Source organism: Gobio gobio (genome assembly GCF_949357685.1).
Source record: "Gobio gobio genome assembly, chromosome: 14".
Classification (NCBI taxonomy): Eukaryota; Metazoa; Chordata; class Actinopteri; order Cypriniformes; family Gobionidae; genus Gobio; species Gobio gobio.
In genome coordinates this window covers 25,859,049-25,881,683 of record NC_137107.1, presented here as the reverse complement: position 1 = coordinate 25,881,683, position 22,635 = coordinate 25,859,049, and the positions used below count along the sequence as shown (strand labels likewise).

General features: G+C 36.7%; 4 protein-coding genes across 8 annotated transcripts; 2 read left to right on the top strand and 2 right to left on the bottom strand.

Annotated features, from left to right (window-relative positions):
• Positions 1 to 90: 90 nt before the first annotated feature.
• Positions 91 to 6,863, bottom strand: bscl2 (BSCL2 lipid droplet biogenesis associated, seipin). 5 transcript variants are annotated; one of them, XM_079834715.1, is made up of 11 exons: positions 6,604 to 6,863; positions 5,583 to 6,170; positions 5,323 to 5,404; positions 4,799 to 4,942; positions 2,320 to 2,454; positions 2,134 to 2,231; positions 1,906 to 2,047; positions 1,736 to 1,817; positions 1,569 to 1,643; positions 1,381 to 1,446; positions 91 to 846 (listed from the first exon to the last, which is right to left on the bottom strand). In XM_079834715.1, the coding sequence occupies exons 2-11, from the start codon at positions 5,897 to 5,899 to the stop codon at positions 650 to 652; spliced, it is 1,338 nt and encodes a 445-aa protein (XP_079690841.1). In that variant the 5' UTR covers positions 5,900 to 6,170; positions 6,604 to 6,863; the 3' UTR covers positions 91 to 649. The 5 variants fall into 5 exon arrangements, with proteins under 5 accessions (XP_079690841.1, XP_079690843.1, XP_079690842.1 ...); XM_079834717.1 differs by having other exon boundaries at positions 1,918 to 2,047; positions 6,604 to 6,713; XM_079834716.1 differs by having other exon boundaries at positions 6,475 to 6,712.
• A 1,070-nt stretch (positions 6,864 to 7,933) lies between these two features.
• Positions 7,934 to 13,896, top strand: gng3 (guanine nucleotide binding protein (G protein), gamma 3). Its single transcript, XM_079835837.1, has 3 exons — positions 7,934 to 8,227; positions 9,632 to 9,731; positions 12,350 to 13,896. Exons 2-3 carry the CDS (start codon positions 9,633 to 9,635, stop codon positions 12,476 to 12,478), a joined length of 228 nt encoding a protein of 75 aa, XP_079691963.1. The 5' UTR covers positions 7,934 to 8,227; position 9,632; the 3' UTR covers positions 12,479 to 13,896.
• banf1 (barrier to autointegration nuclear assembly factor 1) lies at positions 13,678 to 15,268 on the bottom strand. The gene is made up of 3 exons (XM_079835836.1): positions 15,170 to 15,268; positions 14,406 to 14,588; positions 13,678 to 14,312 (listed from the first exon to the last, which is right to left on the bottom strand). The coding sequence occupies exons 2-3, from the start codon at positions 14,529 to 14,531 to the stop codon at positions 14,166 to 14,168; spliced, it is 273 nt and encodes a 90-aa protein (XP_079691962.1). The 5' UTR covers positions 14,532 to 14,588; positions 15,170 to 15,268; the 3' UTR covers positions 13,678 to 14,165.
• A 3,095-nt stretch (positions 15,269 to 18,363) lies between these two features.
• On the top strand, positions 18,364 to 22,405 carry slc3a2b (solute carrier family 3 member 2b). Its single transcript, XM_079835037.1, has 9 exons — positions 18,364 to 18,513; positions 19,273 to 19,510; positions 19,600 to 19,784; positions 20,146 to 20,319; positions 20,572 to 20,660; positions 20,772 to 20,917; positions 21,140 to 21,449; positions 21,526 to 21,582; positions 21,679 to 22,405. The coding sequence occupies exons 2-9, from the start codon at positions 19,296 to 19,298 to the stop codon at positions 22,021 to 22,023; spliced, it is 1,521 nt and encodes a 506-aa protein (XP_079691163.1). The 5' UTR covers positions 18,364 to 18,513; positions 19,273 to 19,295; the 3' UTR covers positions 22,024 to 22,405.
• The last annotated feature ends 230 nt before the right edge of the window (positions 22,406 to 22,635 follow it).

The window sequence follows — 22,635 nt, the reverse complement described above, 5'->3', positions numbered from 1 at the left end:
ATATATATATATATATATATATATATATATATATATATATATATATATATATATATATATACATATATATATTTATGTATAGTTTTTTTTCTCCCTCCCATATATCATTTATACTTCTGTGTCTGTGTATTTTCGATTATATGTTACATGGTTCTCTTAAAATATTTTACTTTTTTTTTTTTTTTTTTTACATTAAAATAAATTAAACAAAATAGTTTTCAATACCCCCAGAAGTTGAACGGAACTGCTAAACCTTGTTAAATATTTTGTAAGAACATCACAGCGCAGAGGAATGCAAAGAAATATAAATAAAATGGAAATGCTGACATATTTTACACACATAGTTATACTTTACATGCAAAACTGATATTGTAACAGAACCACAAACCTCAGCAATAACACATTAAAACATGACTCTAGAGGTGACGTTTAAGTCCTATAGGAAGCATTCAGCTAAAGGAAAACAAAATCAGGAAATTCTGTCGAGCTTCACATCAGCACTATGAGGTAAACTGGTTTCCAAATGCATCCGAAAAATTCTTATGGTAATACATAAAGGAATGTCTCAAATAAGCTAGATATGAGTCACACAAGGTGTTCTAATGTAACAGAATGCATGTGCGTATGTGGTTACTCCAGAGTTTGGAGCTCAGAGCCTCATCCAGGGTCCATGCCTTTGTCTAAGGCTGTTGTCTGAGGACTGTGGTTGGGCTGTTTCTTCTTCTTGAGTCCCATTTCCTATTCCTGCTCCCCTCTGCTCTTGATCTGGGTCCCCCTCACTCAAACTGGTCTCTGCAATACGAGGAGCCTCAAGGAAAATGGGAGCTTCATCTGTAGAGTCCTGAGCTGATGGCAGAAACATTAACCAATGACCATTGAGAACGGACTTGTTTGATAAAACTACATATATATATTTTTGTTGTTGTTATTGTTGAAAGAAATGAATGATTTTATTCAGCAAGAATACATTAAATTAAAAGTAAAACATCAATATTGTTAGAAAATAATTATATTTAAAATAAATGATGTATTTTGGTTTCCACAAAAATATCACAACATTGATAATAATAATAAATGTTTCTTGACCAGCAAATCCGCATATTATAATGATTTCTGAAGTATCATGTGACACTTAAAGATTGGAGTAATGGCTGCTGAAAATCCAACTTTGCCATCACAAATAAATTACATTTTTATATATATTAAGTTAGAAAATAGATATATTACATTGTAATAACATTTCACAATATTGCGGTTTATACTGTATTTGTGATCAAATAAACACAGCCTTGATGAGCATAAGATATTTTGTCCAAAAGCATTAAAAAAATCAGACCAACCCCAAATTTCTTATTCGTATGCTTTAGTTAACATTTTTACCAGCTTCATCCTCTTGCATCTGGTTCAGGTCTTCTGTCCCGATCACACTAGGAGTGTCCAAATCACCTGCACAAACAAACATGATTTGCATGATTCTTCAGTGACTTGATCATTGCATTTATTGTACATATATGCAATTTATGCAAATAATGTATTACAGAAATCCACATTTCCCTTTTGTCGTTTACCTTTGTTTCGAACTGTTTGTTTGGGTTGTTGTGGTGGATCTGGAAGCTCACTGCCTTCTCTTCCGTACGTAATGACTGGGGACAGTCAAAGAATGGTGTATTAGTTACTGATCTGTTTGACTGATGTGTTTAGGTGTGTGAGGCAGTAAACAGAACTGTGTTCTTACTAGGAGAGCTGGAGGATGAGTGCATGCGTTTACGTGCTTCTTCCCTCCTCTGCTGAAGACGCGTCGAGTCTCCCATCATCACCTATGTATGCAAACAGACATCTGGAATGAATCCAATGGAAGTGTGATAGGATGAAGGTTGAATAGATTAGGCAGACAGATGGTCTTACCCTCACTCTGACCTGCTCAGGGGGATAGAGCCCTCCCCAGATGAATTGCAGGTAACTGAAGAGCACAATGACACTGAGGAAGGTGAAGTTACTCGCCACCCCAACGATTGCAGACATCACAGGGAAATTATACAGGAGGTATCTGTTGCAAGAGAGAAGGACATTACAGGATGGTAAGATAGAAGCATCATTTGATGGAAAATTATACAACCAAATGATGGCAAATACCTAATGCCAGTGAAGTAGGCATGGATCCTGAGCTGGGCAGAATAAATCTGGACCCTGCGAGACTGAATCTCAATCACAGCACCAATGGCAGGTTGATACTGCGAAGGACAGATCAATTTAATGCATGTCTTTAGTGCAAAACATTTTTTTTTTTTAAAAGGTCTTGTTCATACTTTACAAACTTACAAGGTCTGATTTGAAATCTGGGAAGAGCTCCACTTCAATGAGCTGTTTCTGCTCAGACACACCTGTGAGCAGGAGTGGCGAAAACAGCAGTGTGCTCATGGTCTGCAGCAGATCTGAGCGGTAGTGCAGCATCGTCTGATGAGAATATACAAGGAACAATACTTATGAGTTCAACGGCCAATTAATGACTGTCATTACAATATTACAATATAAAAAAACCATTAACTTTAGAGTCACATGATCCTTCAGAAATCATTATAGTATGCTGATTTGCTGCTCAAGAAACATTTCTTCTTATTATTATCAGAATAATGTATAAACCGTATACATTTATAATTTAAGGATTTTTGATGAATAGAAAGAACAGTATTTATTTGAAATAGAAATCTTTTGTAACATTATTAACCCCGGTTTCACAGACAAGCCTTAAAATAGTCCCAGGCTAAAATGCATTTTTGAGCTGTTTTAACTTCAAACAACTTGCACTGACATATCTTAAAACATGTCAGTGCCATTGTTTTGTCTCAAGATGCACATCAGTAATGTTTTTTTCTAAGACACATATATAAAAGAGTCCTAAATTTTATACATATACATTATAATTTTAAAAAAAGTCTGTAAACCGACTGATACAGGATATTTAATTGTGCAGGCTCATTTCTCTTATTTTTACATTGACACAGAGGAAGGTAAAGTTACTCGCAAGACGCAACCCCAATGATTGCAGACAACACAGGGAAATTGCAAGAGAGAAGTAGTAGTGTATACCGACTGATATAGGATATTTAATTGTTCTTGCTTATTTCCCTTATTTTTACATTTACATTATATTTACTAAATATTTACTATAATTTATCTTAAGCTCACTTAAAGTTACTTAATAATTTAAAGGGTTAGTTCACCCAAAAATGAAAATTCTGTCATTTATTACTCACCCTCACGTCGGACGAGACTAAAATAAATAATGAATGGCTTGATTCAACAGTTTCTTCTCTTCAGTGTCAGATTCCTATGCTGTTCACGTAGTAAACACAGTGCAACGCTTCCAGGTTCTATGTCAGAATGCCGGCTCCCTATTGGCTGGCTCCTGCATCAGCACATGCATCGTGGTGCTTATGCGAACAGCGTCAGAGACTGACACAGAAAAGAAGAAATTGTTGAATAAAGTTGTTTTTTTTTGGGTGGGGAGGGTGGGGACAGGGGTTTTGCTCACAAAAAGTATTCTTGTCACTTCATAAGATTAAAGGGTTAGTTCACCCAAAAATGAAAATTAGCCCATGATTTACTCACCCTCAAGTCATCCTAGGTGTATATGACATTCTTCTTTCAGACGAATACAATCTCAGTTAAATTACAAAAGTCCAGGCTAATCCAAGCATTATAATAGCAGTAATAGTTGCTCAGTTTTTTGAAGTCCATAAAAAATGCATCTGTCCGTCAAATAACATGCTCCACGCGGCTCCGGGTGTTAATAAAGGCCTTCTGAAGCGAATCGATGCGTTTGTGTAAGAAAAATATCCATATTTAAAACTTTATCAAGTAAAGTTCCAGCTGATCGCCTTCCGTGTTCAATTTATGGAAAAAGTGTTGAAAGGTCCTCTGCCGATCGAAAGACTAACGTGACCAGGTAGGCTCGTCATGACGTCACGTACGCATCTTGAGTTTCACTTTCAACACTTTTACACGGAAGGCGATCGGCTGGAACTTTACTTGATAAAGTTTTAAATATGGATCGTTTTCTTACACAAATGCATCGATTCGCTTCAGAAGGCCTTTATTAACACCCCGGAGCCGCGTGGAGCACATTATTCGACTGACAGGTGCATTTTTTATGGACTTCAAAAACAGAGCAACTATTAATCCAGTTCTAATGCTTGGATTAGCCTGGACTTTTTTAATATAACTCTGATTATATTCGTCTGAAAGAAGAATGTCATATACACCTGGGATGACTTGAGGGTGAGTAAATCAAGGGCTAATTTTCATTTTTGGGTGAACTATCCCTTTAAGGTTGAACCACTGTAGTCACATGGACTCTTTTAATGATGTCTCTACTACCTTTCTGGGCCTTGAAAGTGGTAATACAATTGCAGTCTATGGAGGGGTCAGAAAGCTCCTGGATTAATAAAAAATATCTAAATTTGTGTTCCGAAGATGAATGAAGGTCTTATGGTTTTGAAATGACATGCGGGTGAGTAATTAATGTCTGAATTTTAATTTTCGGGTCAACTAACTCTTTAATAATGCTATTAAATGTAATCTTCCAAAAATGTCCAATTGAATATCCAATTTTCATACTGTACATTTTAATGCTTAAAATTACTGGCAATTAAAATTGTGGTTTTGTTATTATTTTTAGGCTAAATAAAACCCCTGATATATTTGATGGTCGACTTAGCAACAACTGATTTGCTAAATCTTTTAAATCAGCCATACAGAATAAACAGCAGAGAATTTGGGGAGAGCAGTCTTCACTCACTGAGCGGACCACAGAGGGAACGACTGTCCTATCAGTGGTATAGCAAGACATTTTGACCATGAACATGCCGAGCTGTTCGTTAACAGGAGATTCAGGCATTTCCAGCTCCAGAGAGATCCTGTAGGCCTGACCGGACATCATCACCTACCAGAAAGAGTGAAGCAAATCAGCTGTAAATATGACAGAAAAAACATTTTTATTCTCAACCATTAATATTAGTTATTTAACATACAAGCATTATAATTTTTCTTGTTCATCATTAATGGGCTTGTTACATAATGTATACAGCAAAGCTTTAACAGGTCATTTAGGCGAACCCTGTAAAAACATGTCTATAAATTGTACAGATGTTACGTGAGGCCCTTTTCTACTAAAAATAACTTTTAAAAAATTCAGGAGCTACTTCAGTCTTACTCTGATGGTGTATCCCCCAAAACATTGACCTTCATACATTAAGTGTGGCTTTTTTGGTCCACTGTATGTAGTCATTAAATGATGTCACTCTGAGTGGGATTGGGATGTACCTGGTCTCTTCCATTCTTCAAGAGTGAGACATTAGCCGTGGGGAAAGAACAGAGGACTGAATCTGAAGCATCGCAATCTGTACTGTTAAGAGTGAAATGGAAGAGAAATGAATCAACCACAATGCATTACGAACTCTAGTAATGCCTCCAACAGTATTTGTTCATTGGACCAGACTAATTAAGGACTCAGTCATGCGCAAACAGACGTTGTCAAAACAAGACAGGAATGTTCCTGATCAGCCCTGATGATGTGTCTGTACCTGTAGGAGAAGTGAACAGGTGTGGAGAAACTGACGCTGGGCATGTAAGAATAGTAGAAGCTTCCATACAGGAAGATGGAGACCCAGAGGAGAAGCACCAGGACACACAATAGGATGGCGACTCTTAGAAGCGTCCTGCGAGCTCTCAGCAGGGTCACCGCTGCCACATCCTGGAGCCAAAGCAGTAACGGTCCCATTGCTGCTCCCATAGCCAGCAGTCCTTCAGTGTCACGTCCAGGCGAATGACCTCTGATCTCACGTTGTCTGCCCAACAGTCCTCCCACTCCCGACAAAGGCGTCTGTCCCGCTTTACTCATTCAAACCTCCTCACACACTATCCAATAATGTGTCCCATCTGCATCACTACATCTAATAATGCTTATCTACAATAAGAATTAATTGTTTGAAAACACAGAGGGTTAAAATATCATGATGACCAAAGTCAAAATTAACATATATTCAGAGAGTAATGTTTGGATCTAGTTGTCGTTCTGTGACTGAAGATATGATGTGCCAGTTTCTTATCTGACCAAATGAATTTGCTTTTCCACCGTTTGTCTGTTACCGTCAATGAAGTCATAGGGTGCCCTAAAAAAGGAACAAGAGAAAAAAGATGGAATTAAACAGTAATATATTATAATTGTTCTAATTACTTTGCAATTATAATATAATTATATTATACCACAATGCATTAATAATAAATTATTATTATTATGTATAGTTATAAAGTAATTATAAGTATACAACATAATAATTACTGCAAAATACATTACTGCATTATGCATGTTTGTACATTTGACAGACTGACTCGAATGGAACAAAACAAATTGTAGTAAAATAGGAAATAAAATGTGTAGTGTCACTTCAGCACGTTCTTTACATACGACTGTACCTTTAGAACTATTTTTGGTGTGTCTCTGAACTGGATTTTAAGTGCCTTCCTGTCTCCATTTCGCAGTTTTTCTTACGCTGTTGTCTTGTCAGTTAAGTATATTACATTGGGAAAAAACGGCAAACTCACCTTCTTTAATCAAAAAATACGCCATGGACAAAACAAAAAATTATGCTTCAGAATAAACTGATGAACAACTCCAGTGGACCGACGCCTCTCTTCCTTTCCTCTGTTGTGTGCAAGAGTGACGCATAATTTATGCATTTCATGGCAGAGCAATTGATCTCCAAATCATATTTAATCAAAAACTAAAACATTCGGTTGTCATCTACTTTATATAGATCCGAGAAAAACAACCATCTCTTTAACTCAGTGGGGCCCCTAGTGGTGTGACAGAAACATAATGTACGGCAACAGAAGAGGTACAAAATATGTCTGTTCGAAGCGTTTGCGTGTCAGCGTTGGTTTAATTTACGTAAACGAATTGTGGCAGAAAAGTAAAATCCCAAATACAAAACAATATCTTTTTCCCCTTCATTTTGATTCATTTATATATATTATAAATAAATATATATCTTTACCAAAGTAATAGTTAATGGTCAATGACGTGACACACATTTTTAAACCATTAAAGAAACGAATTAAAATGCGATTCATAAATTACCTGAAAACACATAAAACACCTTAAATTAAATTTAAAACGTATAAATCAAATTTACCATTTACCAGGCACGTTTTTTATTTATGTAAAAAAAAAACCTAACCTATTGATATTCGTGTATGTTTATGTTATGATCATAATAATAATAATAAAATAATCATCGTCGTCTCCGTTGGTCCGAAACTATTAATTTTGGTTTAAAATGGTACAAAAATATTTTTCTCTATGTATAAATCCAACATGAATAATACTGATTAGAAATTATTTTTAAAACAGATTTTTATCAAATGATATATTCAGTGTATCGAACCATTAATCAATGTCCAATTGAATGTTGCTTAGCATCAAAAAGATTTTCGATTTATTCTTTCTTTCCCCCGCAGATATTTCAGATTAACAGTATTCTCATTTCTCGGGAGGAAACTAGGGGGCAGATGTGCGACAATGTGAATGTAACATGGGAATGAATGCAGTGGGAGGGTGGAGTGATGTAAAGCTGTGGGGGGTATAAAATCTTAACCAAGGTGGGAGAGACCACTGAGTCAAAATGGTGCCACAAATACAAGACAAAGAGGCTGAGACTGCAGCAGTTCCCATGGTAACAGAGCAGAGAGAGGGAAGGCTCGCGCATTCAGGAGGTTTAGCAGCATTACTGGCAATTAACTAAATACGTATTTCATGCTATCAAATGTTTCATTATAATTCGTGACAATATAAATCCATCTTGTTAGATTTTATTCTTCATACACTGCCTTTCATCATTGCATTTTCCTCCCCCTTCCTCCACCCCATGCTGCTGGAAAGGTGGTATGAGCCACCCCACAGAATAAATCAATTCCAATAGGGCGCCCCTCCTCCTGGTTGGCACATTCCACTCGCTGCAGAGGGGAGTTTTATGTATGTACCAAGAGACTGGTGTTCATTGTAGCAGAATTGCAGTGCACTGGACTGTACAGAACTGGGTAGCATCCACACTGTCTATGAGGGTGCGGTCCGGCTGCACTGAAAGCAACAGCACAGGCAGATAGAGAGAGAGAAGGAATAAGAAAGAAGAGGAGGGAGAGAAATCACCACAAGAGGAATACAGCAAGGGTAAGAAATAGATTGAATGGGGGAAAGAGGGTAAAAAAGGGCCCAGAATGACAAAAATAGACGATTACAGCCCTGTGGTCTTTTTATGCTTCTTGCTCTCCATTCACTCTCCATTCTTCTTTAGATCCTTTTAAATTCATTGCTTTTATTTCATTTGATCAATTTAAACAAATTGCATATTTTTTTACACATTATATTTAAGGGTCTTCCAAATGATTACTGATATCTGTTTGAGCATTTATGATTGTAATTTCTGTATCTGGCCTAGTTTTTTTCTCCCCATGTGATTTCCATGCCTAAATGTTTACGTTCAGTCAGGTTACGTTCAAAACGGCTGGTTTTTGTGTGCTATTGCTCAGAATAATATGGTATATTCCATGTGGTGATGGATCCCTGCAAGCACATCCTATGAGCAAAATGGGGCCGGCATTCCCCATAACACTCCTGAAATCCCATTCAAAATCATTAATGTTACCCAGACCACTTTAGGGAAATATATTGATATTTAGATTTTTTTTTTTATAGCTCTAAATCTATTAAAATAACGATTTCTGATCCTCACCTGGTACTGAAAGGTTTCAGGATGATGAAATGTGTTGCTATCAGATCATTGCATTCCAAGGTGAGGTTTTGGTTTTCTAGGGCAGCAGCTTTTAGCAAAGCAGTAGTAAATGATACCAAGGGAGGAAAGACAGGAAGTGAAGGAGAGGGTATGAGAGTCCTGGACCGCAGGAAGATGCTTCCATTAGAGGGTAGAGACTGTGCACTATTAACAGAATCAGAAACACTTTACAATAAGGTTTCATTTGTTAACATTAGATAACAGCATTAGTTGTCAGGGACCTGATCTGAACAGTGTTGTTTTTAAAATAATGTTAAAATTGATTAATATACTGTAACAAATGTTTTGTTCATTGTTAAAGCATCAACTAATGTTAACTAATGGGACCTTATTACCACAGAATCTGTACATAATTTATCCCCTAATGTTCTATATTAGTAGTGGTAGCATCATACATGTGAGCAGATTATGTGGCAAAATATATTTTTATTGGCTGGCTTGTATGATAATCAACTTCTTAAACAAAATATCAAAAAAGGTTCTTGGCTCGTAATCATAGGGGAACCTTTTTTAGTGCTATATAGCACCAATTTTGGTACTTCAGTGGTTCTTCAGCTATATAGCACCTTAGTCAAAGAACTGGTGAAGAACCTCTGAAGAACCGCTGAAGAACCACTGAAGCACCAAAATTGGTGCTATATAGCACTAAAAACTTTACGAGCCAAGAACCATTTTTGGTGCCATTTAGAACCTTTTTTTTTTTGAGTGCCCTCATGTGTATTTTTGTATTTCAAAGAGATTTAGCATTGACATCTGTTTAATTGTGTGGGTGTATGTGGCAGAATGAAAGAAGACACCCCTGTGAACAGCACCATGAGCGTCGGTCAGGCCAGGAAGCTGGTGGAACAGCTGAAGATTGAAGCCAGTTTTTGTCGAATCAAGGTAAGGGCTGCCATGCAAAAACAACAGGCAAGCGAGAATCAGATCAGTGGTAATCCTGCATGCCTATAAATGCGCCTTATTATCCCAGCCTGTACATAGCAGACTAATTTGTATCAGATGTGATCAAAGATGTGGAATCAGGTTAATAGGTATGACCTATTTCTACAATCCCTCGGTAAAGTGTGTCCTACAAGTACAGTTTGAAGCATTCAACAGTCTTTACGCTTTGACCTCAACCTTGCATTTCACTCATACAATGTTCTATTTTACCTAAAATGCTGTTTTAATAAAGTATTAAAGTGTAGTATTCATCATAATTTACTATTGTTTTTTCATGCACTGGTCAATTTTGAGACTATTTTGCTTCCATAACATCTTGTCTTCTCTCAGAATACAGTGAAAGAAAACCTCCATAATACACATTTATTACACTTTATTTGTGTATGTAGTTTTCCATTACAATACATATAGCTGTTTTCTCAAAATGAGTTTTTTCTCCTGCACTGAACCAGAAATCTAGACCGAGTAAACCCAGCCTGCATCTGCCGGCGATTTGAGGCTGGAAACCTGTACATTAATTTATCATGGTTCTGTTACACATTTATGAGAACCAATCACAGACTGGCTTATCCACCTGGCACACTATTGGTGGGTTTAACACAATGACGGATAGAGAAGTGATGGATCGATGCTCGTTGATCACGCCTCTTGTGGTCTGATTGGTTGAAGGAATATCCAATTGCGTACAGAGTCAGTTGAATTAAGCTCGTTGATCACGTCTCTTGTGCAGACTCCGCAGACCAATGTTCAATCTTAAAAGATTGAGATAGCCAGTCAACAAGAAATCTTCACACAGAGAGACAGTGTAGGGGAAAGTTACTATAATGCATAACAATATTGCGTTACTCCCTAAAAAAAGTAGCTAATTGTGTAACTTAGTTACTTTTTATGGAAAGTAATGCGTGATGTTACTTTTGCATTACTTTTTTTCATCTGGGATGGGCTTGCTTGTTTGTTTTTAATATTTTTGACAAATGCAAATGCCCTTTCAGACCAAAAGTGAAATGAATAAGCCTCAGGCTGAAGGAAATGCAAATTCAAGCCTGTACAGTAGAGGACGGACCTCAAACAAACCTTTCAGCTGTGCTGCCATTCTGGATTGCAGAAGAATAAGATGCAGGAGAACAAAGTTCAACACTATTACTTCAGCAATAAAAAATAAAATAAAAAACACAAAAGTGATGTTTGTCTAAAGTCATTTTTGATTATTAGTATGGTTGAATTGGATAATTGAAGGTCAGCAGCAAAGACATTGCTTAATAAAGTGAGATTAGTGCTGTCAAATCGATGAATCACATCCAAAATAAAAGTTTGTGTTTACATAATATACAGTATGTGTGTGTACTGTGTATAATTATTATGTATATATAAATACACACACATGCATTTAAGGAAATTGTTATTTATATATAAAATATTTAAATATAACATAAATGATATTAATATATATATACAGTATATACATGCAACTATTTCTTAAATGTATACATGAATGAGTGTGTATTTATACATACATATTAATTATACACAGTACACACACATACTGTATATTATGTAAACACAAACTTTTATTTTGGATGCGATTCATCAATTTGAAAGCACTAATATATGCATAAAGTATATTTGTGTAATTTAACATTGAATTGTTGCAGGATTGCATAATATTCTGAGTTTGCATTTCACTGTTTTTATTCATTTTAAGGAATACTGAGGGTTTTTTCGTGCAAGTGAGATGAGTAAATGCTCACATTTAGATTGGAACTACAATAACCATCATGTTTACACAGCGCATGCACACAACGCATCTGCAACTTACGCCCGATTTCTCTCAACATGGAGACATGCGAAGTATCAGTCAAATGGGAAAGAAAAGTAACTTGCGTTACTTATTTGAAAAAGTAACAGGTATTTTCTTGTAAATTTAAAAGAAATGCGAACACTACAGAATGACTGTTCATATATAACATTCGTATTTCCTAAAAACATGGTGAAAATGTAATTTTCTGTCGTTTGACAGTATTTTCTGATGTATGACGTGGTAAAAAGTGTTATCCAAAACCCCCTCTGAAAAAACCTTATCTCTAATATGTCCACAAAATGAAACTGGGATGAATTTTGAATTTGGCTTTAAACAATGTTCAGATTTGTTCTGGAATGAGTGCAGATTTAATTAGATAATTCCGTATTTACATATTTAAACATAACAATTTATAAAACTACACTGTAAAAAAATTTATATGATCAATAAGTTATGATAACATCTTTTTATATTGCTTTAACTCAAGTTATTTTAACTTTTTTATTAGTTATACAAGATTCAACAATTTTAATGAGTTGAATAACAAGTCAGTCTAATGTAAGTTTATTTAAACATTCAAGTTGATTGTACTTTTTTTCTTACAATGTTGTACAAAGCCTTAATGTACTGTGATTGATCAACTGGGGAATTATGGTGATATCTATTAATTACATTTTTTACCCTCTTCACCTGAGGTATCTTGCTTGAAAATCCATATCTGATAAAATTTGGCTCTGACAATCTATCCTGCATTCTATAGGTGTCTAAAGCAGCGGCAGACTTGATGGCCTACTGTGATGCCCATGCATGTGAGGACCCTCTCATCACCCCAGTGCCCACTTCAGAAAACCCCTTCAGGGAGAAAAAGTTCTTCTGTGCTCTCCTCTGAGCAGGACACAAGAAGGGCAGGATTAGTCTCATTTAAATAATAATGATCATTTGTGTACGCACATCACACAACACAACACTCAGAGACCCGACACAGAAAAATAAATCCCAAATTAAGGTTCAATAAATGCAAAGTTGTTTCTAAATTTCAGCAATTGACAGCGTCAAATATTTACAAAATCAGGTTTGTGAAGATATGTTTAATTTCCTGTTTTTTATTTTATTTTTTGTTGTTGTTGAGAAACCCTGTTCCTTTTCATCAAGGGGACAAAATAACATCAAGATCAATGTAAGTTGATCAGATCAAATGACACACTGATACACACGTATGCAAGCACAGTTTTTTAATCAAGCAAAAGGAAATAGGTGTGGGTCTGGATATTTAAATATTATATTCGAAACATTCGTTGCTTTCTTCACATAGCATACTATGGAGATTTACAAATTCTGTATGTATATTTTGACTTTTTTTGTTTTGTTTGAGGTGGCAATGTATGCTGGTAGACATTTCTAGTGAACTGGTAGAGCTTTTAAAGTTTAGATCATTGTGAGAAAGCTAATATCTACTGTGCCGTAGATATTAGCACTCCTAAAGGGGTTTGTAAAACAATTAAATTTTTTCTGACCACTTAAACAAGTGGTATCTAGTCACTAATTGTTGGAAATTAGCTCAAAAGAAGAACTGTTTAAGAAAAATGTCAAGAGAACATCTGTCAAATAGTTGTGGTCCCAAGTAATGAATTAAAATACTGCAGAACCCAATGAAGGAATGAATAAACCTTTTAAAACACACACTTATGTACATCGCTTATTGAGATTTAGGAGAAAATGTAATACATTACAGATAAATGCAGCTTTGGTACGCATAAGACAAATCTAACAAAAGTTTGAACATTGATTTTTTTTTTTAAACGGTTACATAAAGGCCTCTTATTTAACTTGAATAGGTAATTCCACTTTTGTAACAGCACGTTTAACTGGATTAAAATGTCCACGCACTAATAACACACACTGCCAATTATTACTTCTGAGATTTTCTTTTCCAAAAGAACCAAGATGCGAAACATAACAGTTCAAAAAGATGGACTTGGAGCCATAAGAACATTTATCAGTTTCATTCAGGCAGATGTCAACCAATATGTGAGTTAAGTGGCTACACCACAAAGAACGATTCAGCCCACAAATCTTCAAACACACATGCACAGTTAAAACAAATCCATATCTTTATTAAGGCAATTTAGGGGTTGGAGAGCATAAAAAACATATGGCAATATGACACCATTATGCATGGGACCCTTTGGGCAATACATAGAGAGCAGTGACAAGTTCACAAACCTCGAAAAGCTTAAGTGTGCCATATTTTGGACATTGTCAGTTAAAACCTGCAAACGGCATCATAATAAACAAAGTCGGATCTGTGTTGTGCCCAGCGAATGTGTCTTTGCACCTCTGGTGTATGCACATATGTAGTCTGGAACCAAACTGCATATGATAAATTGATTTTTGGATCATTTGCATCCTTCTGTGAAAACTAAAGATACAGTGTGAAAGATGTTTGAACAAAAAAAAAAAAGGAGCAGTGATCTTACAAGTGTACCAATCTAGGGATCTTCTAGAGCTTCTACAATTCTGGGCTAAGAGTTAATATTAATACATCCAAAAAGAAAATACAACAGCAGATGAGTTAACTACAGGAAAGAGTCACACCACTCTCGCAGACAGCCATAACAGTCGCCTTGCTGTTTGGTGTTGGCTCCACATGTATCCTTCAACCATTCCCGAAACAGCTCCTCATCTTTCCTTAGAACCAGAAACTGTCCTAGGACAACATATGCCTGTAGGAAGAAACATGAAAGAAATTAAAAACTGACAACTTAATGACCAATGGGCTGTCTACTGTACATATGAAACATGATGGTAAAAATCACCTTGTCAAAGCCCTTCTCTTCCAATCTTTTTCCAAGAACGTCCCCGATTCCTGCTAGTGAATTCACAGACTTCTCCCCCATGGGCTCTGCCACAAAGTCCTTGTGTTTTTGTGATGTCGACGACATTGTTGATTTGTAGTATAGAGGGTTGTTGGGAGAATTCAAGTTGACTTTCTTCAGTGGCTTAGAGGATAAACAAGATATGAATATTTATGCTAAAAGTCATTTTGAAATGCTCCAAAACTAACAAACACAAGTCAAAAGAAAATACACACAGAGTGTATTGAACAAATAAGTTTTAAAAACTTCAACTCAATATATACACTAATACTATATATGTATTATTGACAAATAAGCGGATCTCCTACCAGACAGGCTATATTAGCCCTTTATACACCCCTCGTGTGTTATACTGTAAGACTGATAATGGAAAGTGAAGGTAAGCTACTGAACTAACTTGCTGGGAAAATGAAAGTGAAAACTACACAAACACAGGGAATTAATAAACCCTTTAACAATGCGACGGAAAGATAATAGCGGACTCAAACATTATTATAATGAAAAACAGCAGTTCATAATACAGTGCTCTCAATTTACACGCTTTGGGGGTCCCGCTTCATTTCCTCGCGTTCAGCGGCACACAACGACAGCTAACACGCCATTCTTCACTCATTTATAAATAAAAAACAACCTAAGTGGCAAAAACACCAGTATACACAGTATCTATAAAAACACATGCGGCTACAACATATTTTAAATCATACCTGGACACTTTCATCGAGAAATGTCGATCCTCGTCCACAGGCGCCGTGCTGTTCGCAGACTCAATGCGCCCAAAATAACTCACACAGCGCAGCTTCCTGATCCCGCCTTTAGAAAGAACTTCGCCACTTCCGCTCTTATGATGCTGCTGTGCAAAAAGAGACACTACTGACCCCTGGTGGCTCCAGCTATTTGCTGGAAATCAATATATATATATACATCTTCACATAACAAATAGGCGTTGTCATCGTTAACAAAAACATGTTTTCCAAGCAGACACATTGAAAGTTGATGATGATAATAATAACTATTATTATTATTATTATTATTATTATTAATATTGTTAGAAGTAGTATTATTATTAGGCCTATTATTATGCAAATTTATTACAAATTATTAAAAAAAAAAAAAAAATTGTTTTGGCCGTCTGAAGTGTCTGAATCCCTTTCAGTTTAGCTAGTTTAAACTGTTTTTTTTTCTGTTTTTTTTTTTTTTCTTGAATATTGAAAAAACTTACATTTGCAGTATATTTCTATTTCGCTATCACACAGATTATTCTCAGCATTTTGGAGCATTTGCCAACAATGTAATATCACTACAAATGACATTAATATAAAAGTACTGCTTATCTTGTAATGCTCTTTCATTAATGCTCAGGCAAGTTGATAATCTTTTGGAGAACTTGAAGAATGGTAGGATTATTTGAACATAAAGCATTGGCACATGAAACTCAAAGTTTGAAATAATTAATAAAATAATAAAAAATCTACATAATTTCATCATATATAATTATTAAATCCTTAACAACAGCAATAGGGTCTCTGAAGATTTATATTTGAGTAAAAGCGTATAGTTCAAATTTGAGTACAGATTGTCTGCAAAAACTGGAAAGGGACCGGGTCCGGAAGAGCGCACACTTCTCACATGAACACCAGGGGGCAGAGATAGATTAAAAATGATAGTTTTTGTGATAAAGGAATTTTTATGCCAAGTAGAAATGTGTGGAAAATAGTTGTTGATTTGCACCAATCATTTGATCATTTGCACTGATTAGAACAGATGCACAATTTTTATGTGGACTTTAAAAAAGTGCTTTATTTGGTTAGTGTGCCTACATTTTGCATGGTTCTCTAGGACGACAGAGCTAATCATTTTTGTTCACTAGTAGTATTAATGAATTACTTGTAAGACTACCTCAAGAGGAAATTTTGGGGTGAATGTTTCAGATGTCTCATGCCGATCAACCATCATGATATGACCAGTAGGCCTATGTCTTCTCCCAGGCTCCAATCCAAGAATTGGTGCTGTGAATACTTGCCTGGAAAGGAATGAGGGCACAGCATGCTGACTCAAACTGGCATGGTCAAAAAGTGTCTTGGCATATGGAAAAGGTTAGCCTGTAATGCTCTACAACACAACCCAGTTGGCTTAATTTAGTTTTGTTGAACTTTTTTCACACAATGGTTTGTGTAGTGTTGATTGGCTTTCAAGATGCTTGATTGATTTCTGGAGAGATGATCAAGGACAGTGCAAATGAGCATTTATGCTCTTTTGTTCTCAAGTTTTTGCTACTCTCACTTCTTCTTCGATTTCATTACAACATACTGAGGAATGATGAGATGATGTATTCTTGATAAGAAGCCAGTTTATTAACCAAAAGGAAGAAAACTTTTGTCCCTGCTTGTAAGCCACAGGTCAGAACCATGTGTCTTTAATGTGCAGTGGACACAATGTGCTCTGCTGTGTTTACATGATATCTGAGACTAGAGGGAGGAGCTTCATTCTGTGAGTTAGGCTTATGCTCACTTATTCTCCGTATTTGAGAGAAAAAAAAGTGCTATAGAAGTTTGTGTTGCACATGTAGCGCTCCACAAACATTCAGACAATTACACAATGAACCTTTGTGTTTCTACAAAAATGGTATATTAACCCAGTCAAACATGTGCTCATGTTAGGCAAAGTTGTGTTCAAATATTCCATATTCTCTCATCAAAATACTAGCACGTGTTCTCCTCACTGTCTGCTGCTAGATCATATTTCAGTTTTCCTGACGGGTTCTTGGAGACACGTATGTTGTGAATGTTTTTCTGAAGCATGGGTCTGTACTGCATTGAATGGACATTATTTATCACTAGGAACGCAAAAGACAAGCAAATAAGGACAATAAAGTTATCAGGGTTTTTATACATTTAGATTTTTTTGAATAAGCGCTTTTGTGTTTCTTTTGCTGTTTCATTAAAATTCCTGATTGATAAAGCATTTTTACTGTACTCCATGTCTATCGCAAATTCAAATAAGAGCTTTGGAGCTGCATTTAATCAGGCTTAGCTGCTTAAATGACCAAAGCACATGATTAGGGTAAAGGTTGAGCAAAACATATTTTGAGCTATTTTTCACTTAGTGGTCTTTTTAAAAATACATTAAACAACAAACAGATTAGGCTACAGTATAGATATAGGCTAAAACCTATTATAGCCTAAATAAAGCATGATTATAATATAGAACAATTTGGGAAAGTGACTTTGAAGATTGAATAGAGCACTGAAGAACTACTGTACATTGAGATTCCTGTTCACAATGTGTTTTGCTGTTTCTGAGATCTTTCTAGGAAAGAAACTCAATACCTTCAACCCCCCAAACATGTTTATGGAGGTCTTGTACAGTCACGAAAACAACAGGGAGGAGAAAGAATTGGGTAGTAATGACAGGCTCCTTTAAGGTGGACTATCTCAAATGCTATGAAATGCTATAGAATTAACAAACTGAGCATTGATTAATTAATTTGTTTGTTTTCTTCTCTATTCATGCCACAGATATAATTCTAATATACACGATTCTCTAAAATATATACTGACAACAATAGTAGCTAAATAGCCAAACTGTTTCAGCTTTAATGTGCTAGTTTCACTCGATTCACGCCGTGGACCATTTATAAACGCATCGTTCTTTTGAGTCGGATCTTAAGAGTTAAATATAACAGGATTTGACTGACGTAGCAGATTTTTTTTTTTTTTTACTGATTAAAATGTAGCAAAATAAAGCCTACTGGTAATATTTTTTTCGACCCGATTATATGGCAGTTTTACCATGATACAAAGAAACATATTCTTGAAACGAATTGTTCAAAAGAATCGATTCGTGTAAATAATGCAGGCTAAAACAGGTTTTATGGTGATGTTCCCCCTTAAATGTGGGCGGAGAAACTTGTAGGCACGCGGCTCAGACTCTTTGCCATATAAAAAGCTTGAGCATCACTGTTGGAAAGACACGAACGATACCAGCAGGGTATTTCTTATTTATCACCGTCGATTTAAACGAAGATTTCATCATTATTTCACTGCAGCTGGTAAGATCTGGGATTGTTACAAAATAATTTTGCGTAGTTCCTAAATTTGCCAACGTCCTTGATATGTGCGAGTATTACGAGCTGTAACTTACGTTATTGTTTATTCACATTCACATTTAAAAGCATTAACGTTACATTGGCATGGCTTCTGGTTTAAATGGATTATTATTTGTTAACCGGTGTAAATTGAGGCTGAATGAGTCAGTGAACAGACAGGCGCAAACAGAACTGGACCAATCCGGTTTACAAAATGTCGCGTTATCATTTACATTTACATTGGAGTTTCCTCTGAAAAGTACTGCTTTGAACGAATCGATAGGGTAATATACTATTAATCTCACAAAAGCTCTATTTAAGCCCTACGTCAGTTATATATAAAATAATAACTAACGTTAGATTCGATGAGCGTAGTTATGCTGACCTGGCACCCGGCGTTTGGTTGCTATGTCTACGGTCAGGGCCCACGGGAGGTTAGATTAACTGTTGTTTTTCTAACAGCCCAAATCTTTATGGTCTACCAAAAAGCTTTGGTGTATTTGTGTAATTCGGGGTATTAGTACATGTCATAAATCGCTTTTTTGTCGCCATCTCCGCGTGAATTGATAAAGTGATGCAACGTTCAGTGTGTCTTGCGGCTCTTGAACGCGTGTCTTGCCCATGACGTCAAACATCTGCTTCCTCAACCTGTAATTCTTGTGCCGTGACGGCAGTGATGTGCTTGCTGCTAATGTACTTACATTCTCATTTAAATATTTCCAGGGCATCCAACATAAACTGACAAAATGAGCAAGGATACTGAAGTGGATATGAAAGATGTGGAGCTCAATGAAGTGGAGCAGGAGAAGCAGCCTATGAGAGAGGGAGAGGCTAGAAACAATTATGCCAATTCGCCTGTAAGTGAGAAGAACGGCATTGTGAAGGTGAAGATTCCAGATGAGGAGACTAAATTCACTGGGTTATCCAAAGAAGAACTCATGAAAGTAGCTGGAACACCAGGGTATGACATGCACCATGGATAAGCCTAATTTATTTTCAGTTGGAGCTTGGTGTGGAGTTTGCAGGTACTCAGATGTTGTATATTCTTAGGTGGGTTAAAGTTCGTTGGGCACTTCTGATTCTGTTCTGGCTTGGTTGGCTGGGCATGCTGGCTGGCGCTATTGCCATCATTATTCAAGCTCCTCGATGCAAGCCCCTCCCTGAGATGAACTGGTGGAACTACGGACCACTGTACCAGATTGGAGACGTGAACTCCTTTACTTCAGACCTGCAAGGTAAAGACAGACAACTCCTTTGGCCTACATCCAATAAACCAAAATGGATCTTCTGGGGAAAGAGGGAGTGTTTAATTATTTGCAGGGTTGGGTCAAGCTCTGAACACATTCAAACGCATAATCACTCTTTCTTTATGCTGCTGAATCAACAAATCCGGTTTCCTCCACTTGTATGCCATCCTGTTTGCTCCGCTCATATATCTGTCTGCAAACTATATTAAGGAAATATACACTGATTTTAAGTGAAGGGTTGCAGAATGTCTTTTAATGAATATTGTTAGGTACAATGAAGTTGGTATTAACATGGATGTGGTCTTTGATCTGAATATCTCCCTATTTATTCTCTTTTTTCCCCCCTCAGGTTTGGCTGGAAAGGTACAGGCGCTGGATGAGTTAAAGGTGAAGGGTCTTATCATAGGCCCGATCCATGTGTCCAGTGCCGACAAGCCTGAGGATCTCAACTTGACTGAGATTTCCAAAGAGGCTGGCAACGCGACGCAGTTTAAAGAAGTAATCCAGGCTGCTCACAAAAGAGGTGAGCTAGAGTTTACTAATACTATAAAATGTAGTATTTGCTATTTATTGTATTTTGTTGGCTTTTATACTAAAAGGACTTACTGACACCACAATTTTATGAGTACACAAGTCATCTATTTATAATATAATATCTCAAATAGTTTTTTTTAACTTTACTATTTATCAAAGAATCCTGAAATGTATCACAGTTTCTACAAAAAAAATTACTTTTTTCCGCATTGAGTTATATATGTTTGCGTTTTACCCCTAGGTATATCTGTTGTTTTGGACCTTACCCCTAACTATAAAGGAGAAGAGCCCTGGTTTGCCAATGTTGCTTTCAACTCTTTGGAACTTGAGGTATGACTTGGATCTGGATAATTTTGTCCAATAATCTATGTTGTCACTTGAACTTGATTTGTGTACTTGAGTTTCCAGAGTAATAATTAATTATGATCCTTTTCTTTGTAGCCTGCTCTGAGGCATTGGCTAGCAGAAGGTGTAGACGGATTCCTCTTCTACGGTGTCGAGAAGGTTTCCACTGTAGCCCCATCCCTTTGGAGGGATGTTGAAGACCTTTTCCGCAATCAGACAGAATCTGATGGAAAAACGAAAAAGTGAGCACTCAACAGTTACTTACTTCACAAACGGACTTGTAGATTCTTCTTGTGAAGTAAAGGAGCCACCTTGTGGTAGTTGAGAGCAACTTTAATAAACTGAACTCCAGTTGAGGGGACTTTAGTGGGCTGTTTATTGGTTTGAAATTGTATTGCCAACAAACTTACTCCATTCAATACTTTTATTAAATAACTCAACCTTACTGACTTTTTTCTTTCCAGGGTCTTAATTGGCGTTACAGAGAAGTCCTCTCCTGATGATATAGCTGCTGTGTTGAACAAAACTGGTGTTGACCTGCTCCTCACTGGTGCTCTACGGTCCAGATCTCCTCTGGATGTTGCCCATTCTGTTGCTCGCTTGTATTCCACTTACAATCAGACCAAACTGACTTGGAACATCGGTGGGCGTATCGCTGGACACCTGGCTACAATAGTGGGGCTTACCAAAGTCAAGCTGTGTCAACTGTTGCTGCTCACACTGCCTGGCACACCGGTGTTTAGTTATGGGGATGAAATCGGATTGCAAGATGAGGTAAGTCAACTGAAGGTTTTTATCAAGAGTAAGCAGCAGGTTCAAGTGTTTAAAATGCTGTTATCCTTCCATTTAGCCTACCAAAAACCCAACCATGGTGTGGGACTTCTCTAATGACACTGAGACTCCAAAGGTAAGAAGCTTGTGCACATGGTGCTAAAGCCCCAGAGTTACAACATTTAATATTGTGTCCAGCAGTTTTAGTAAAATGTTAACGTTTGCTTTACAGAACACACTGGAGGAAATGAGCGTTTTCCGTGCGTTCTTCAAGACTGTGAGTGAAAAAAGAACGAAGGAGCGCTCTCTGCAGCACGGGGAATATTTGCCTTTGTTCAACTCGACCTTCGCCATGGCCTATGTGCGAAAGTGGGACCAGAATGAACGCTACATTATTGCACTCAACTGGCACTCGAACGAAACGGTCACTCTTCAGCTGAAGCATGCTGAGATTCCTGAACAGGCTACAGTAGTGTTTAGTACTATTGATAAAGATGTTGATAAATTGCTTGACCTTGCAAGCCTAGAGTTGAAGCCAGAAGAGGGAATAATGCTGAAGTTTCCTTACACATCCTAAAGACACACTTTAAATTTGCAGTTAGTGTGAGGACATGGATTTGGCTGATCTGTTACATTATTTGTCCTTTTTAGGTACATAAACACTGGCATACAGCATCAGATTGTACTGTTACATGCATCACATGCACTGCATGACTACTAAACAGAACTTTTAAATGGTAGTTTTTTTTTCTTCATCTGTTACATAGAATACATTCCATAGGAAGAATTCTTTTTAAATGAAACCCTTTTTTTTATATATAGTTTTGTTTTTCAAATGTAGTGCAATTCTGCACACGATAAGTGTCCTGTCAATCTTAAATTGCTGTTTCTTCAATGTAATTGGAAAAAGATGCATGAAAACGAAAGCTGTGGACAATAAATTAAGTGAAGCAATTCTTCTTTGTTGTTTGTCATTGTATTATTTCAGGGGGGCTTCCCTCATCTATTTTCATAAGTGTTGCCAGCATAATGAGATGTAACGGAGACATGGTTGAATTATTAAAATCTACCGCCCTAAAATGGAGCAGCTCTCAGTGTCTCCACCATAGCATATCGGGTGTCTCTACTGATGACTTCTTTATTTAGAGCTATTCATTATGCATCTAGAGAGCTCAGTCTCACCTGGCTA